We start from the raw sequence: 2,864 nt of genomic DNA, 5'->3' as shown, positions 1-2,864 counted from the left end.
GTGTGTGTGTGTGTGTGTGTGTGTGTGTGTGTGTGTGTGTGTGTGTGTGTAATGTGTGCGTGCAAGGAGGAGCTTAGTATGATGTCAAAGCTCCTGGGCTCCTCTTGCCATCCTTACCCTGTCTTTCTTCTTGGGCGTCAGCGACCTCTGCCGGGCCTCAAATTGAGTCTTCGATCAGTTTGGGGCAAAAGGGAGAAGAATGAGCCTTTGAACTGGAAACAACTGCAGGAAATATGCAGCAAAGTATATGTACCTCTCTTGAGCAGCCTTTTCATTTGCTGGAAGATATGCAGAGGTTTTTCTGGTATTCGTCTAGGCCTGTCTGGTTATGAGGTCCTTTCCCCTACAAACCTGGATATCTAGGACAGTGGCTGAATCACGATTTAAAACCAGGACTGCCTGACTCTACTGCAGGAGAATTTTGCATTAGGTCAGGGGTGGAGTACCGGGTGATGCGTACTTTGCTGGTCTAGGGGACCAGTCTGTAGCTTGGGCAGAAGAGACTTCTTTCCTTTCCTCTGGAAGCCAACATGTTTACTTAGAAAAATGGATCTCTCCTCATACTTTAAAACTCTGGAGACATTTTGCTACTGTGCTCACTCTAGTAGCAAGTGGGGCCTGTTTGGGTTACTGTTTTAAAGTGCTCTCCAGTAGTGCACAGAGATTAAAACAAGCCAGTGGAGAATAGTTTCCCTAGAGTAGTGTTCTAATAGCAGAGCCCCTTGGTTTTCATTTCTTCATAGATCAGTAATATAAACTGTCTACTTATTTCCTTATGTGGTAGTTCTTAATCATTTATATTACTTTTTCCACATGGTTCTCTTTCAAAGAACCAATGCCAATTTATTAAAAAAAAAAAAGTCCGCTTTCCCCCAGCACTTAACATGTGTAAAAGCATCGTGTCTACTTACCGTCACAGCATCTCTTTTTTTGGAAGCCGTATAAACAGATGGTGGCTACTGGGGGAGCAGAGAGGACCCCAGCTGAGAGCAACCTAGAAGCAAGTACAAGAGCAACACAGAAGAATCTGCGTCTATGGACTTCTATGTGCTTCTAGCTTATTCTGTGCAGAAAATGGCCTTTGAGTAACTAGAGAAGGGTTTTTTATATATTGCCTAATGCTTAGGAGGGGAAGGTGGTTGCTGGCTCCTGAGTCTCCTGGGATCTGGCGGAAGAGTCCATTGGCTCCAAATCCCCAGGCAGATTCTGTCGATGTGCTTTACAAAAAACAAAAGACAAAAAAACCTCAGTACTTTTCTATATCTTCCTTTCTCAGCCTCAAGAATCAGAGAGTTGTCATTAAGAATGTACTAGCACGTCTTTCCTTCAGTTTCCCCTGGAGAGAACCAGGTTGAGGAGGGACCTCAGACCAAAAGAGTGACAGATTAGGTCTCCTGAGCAGATAGTAAAATAGGTGCCAAGTTTTATATTTATTCATCTATTTTTCTATCTATTTATTTAATTTTACAGTGGGTAGCAGGAATTACAAAGACAGAAGATTTAAAAGCATCCTAAAGTTTTGGATTGGGTTAAAATGAATTTGGAATAACTTAAAAACTATGTCTATGCATGTATGAGTGCATGAATAAGGCAACACTCAAGAATATCACTCCTTCTACTCAGAGCCAGGAAACAAAGGATATACCACATGACCCCCAAGATCTTGCTCTCTGAATACCATCCTCCCAGGGTTGAGTCTGGAGCTAGGTCTAAGGATGAACAAAGTAATCCTGATAGTTCTCATAGGGATATGTTCAAAACACATGATCATAAGTACGTTACAAGAAAATCAGAATCTGGTTGGAAAGGGTTCTCAGGCAAACCCAGGACAATTAAGGCATTAAACTGAAGATAATACTTGATTAAGATCTAATGAATAACAAGCTATCTATGCTAACATAAATAAGGGATGATGTAAACAAGTCAGGGTGAAGGAGCTGAGCTTCTGAATGGTGGGAATGCAGGCTCACGGGGATTGGTGGCTTTATAAAGACTCCACTCAGCACAGTGTTAGTAGCTTCAAGTGGGAGTCATGGGTGAAGCAAGGGCACATATTTGATGCTAAGCTGGATGCTAGCCAAGCAACTTCTGAAAAATACTGGTTCACAAGGGACAGGTGGTATTTATTGAAGAGAACCTTAGAAGACTCAAAGCAGACCGAATGTTCATGGTGCCGGCCAAAAGCCATGAGCCCAATCACAGTGTGTGCCTCCTGGTGAGATGCGCTGAGAAGGTACAGTAGATTTTGTTGCAATATGCACATTCCAGGTCTGCACATCAAGAAACACAAAATGGGCTCTGGGTATATCCTATGAGATGAAAGGTCTGTGCTAACACTCTTAAGCTAATGAAAGACAGCACTAACAGATGTAACTTGAAGAGACTCAAGTTGTCACGGCTAAATTCAGCAAATGATTCTGGATGGTATCCTGATGTAGATAGAAGAATAAAAAAGGGGGGAACATTTGAATGAGGTCTGTGGGGGGTACAGTATGTTTATGAGGTGATTTCCTGATTTGGAAGTTTACATTGCAGTTTTGTGGAAGAATAGCCTTGTAAGGAGCCAGTGCATGTCTGAGGTATTTAGTAGTCATGAGGCACTCTTTCTGCAACTTGCTTTTATATGGCTCTAAGAAAATAATTAACTAGGAAATCTTGGTTTCTACCGAGTAGGCTTTTAGGGAACCCAGAATTCAGTTCACTGTATTGATTAAACATTAACAAGCTTCTAGCCTGGTGCTAACCATGGTTTTCTCCCAACTTGACTCCTCGCTTTTCTGGTGGGATGACTTGGACCACTGAGCCTGTGGCTCCCTAAAAGAGGAAAGAAAACTTGTTGCATCCTCCTCCTAACACATATACTG

General features: G+C 42.4%; 1 protein-coding gene across 1 annotated transcript in view; it reads right to left on the bottom strand.

Annotated features, from left to right (window-relative positions):
* Rnf150 (ring finger protein 150) overlaps positions 1-2,188 on the bottom strand; it is a 252,755-nt gene extending 250,567 nt beyond the window's left edge. Inside the window, 2 exon segments of the mRNA XM_055620948.1 lie at positions 912-994; positions 2,100-2,188. Of these exon segments, the coding sequence (XP_055476923.1) occupies positions 912-994; positions 2,100-2,188 (172 nt within the window).
* Positions 2,189-2,864: the final 676 nt, after the last annotated feature.

Source organism: Psammomys obesus, unplaced genomic scaffold, assembly GCF_907164565.1.
Source record: "Psammomys obesus unplaced genomic scaffold, mPsaObe1.curated_primary_1811, whole genome shotgun sequence".
NCBI classification, from domain to species: domain Eukaryota; kingdom Metazoa; phylum Chordata; class Mammalia; order Rodentia; family Muridae; genus Psammomys; species Psammomys obesus.
Note: the sequence above shows the minus strand (reverse complement) of the source record. Positions and strands in the feature narration are given on the sequence as shown.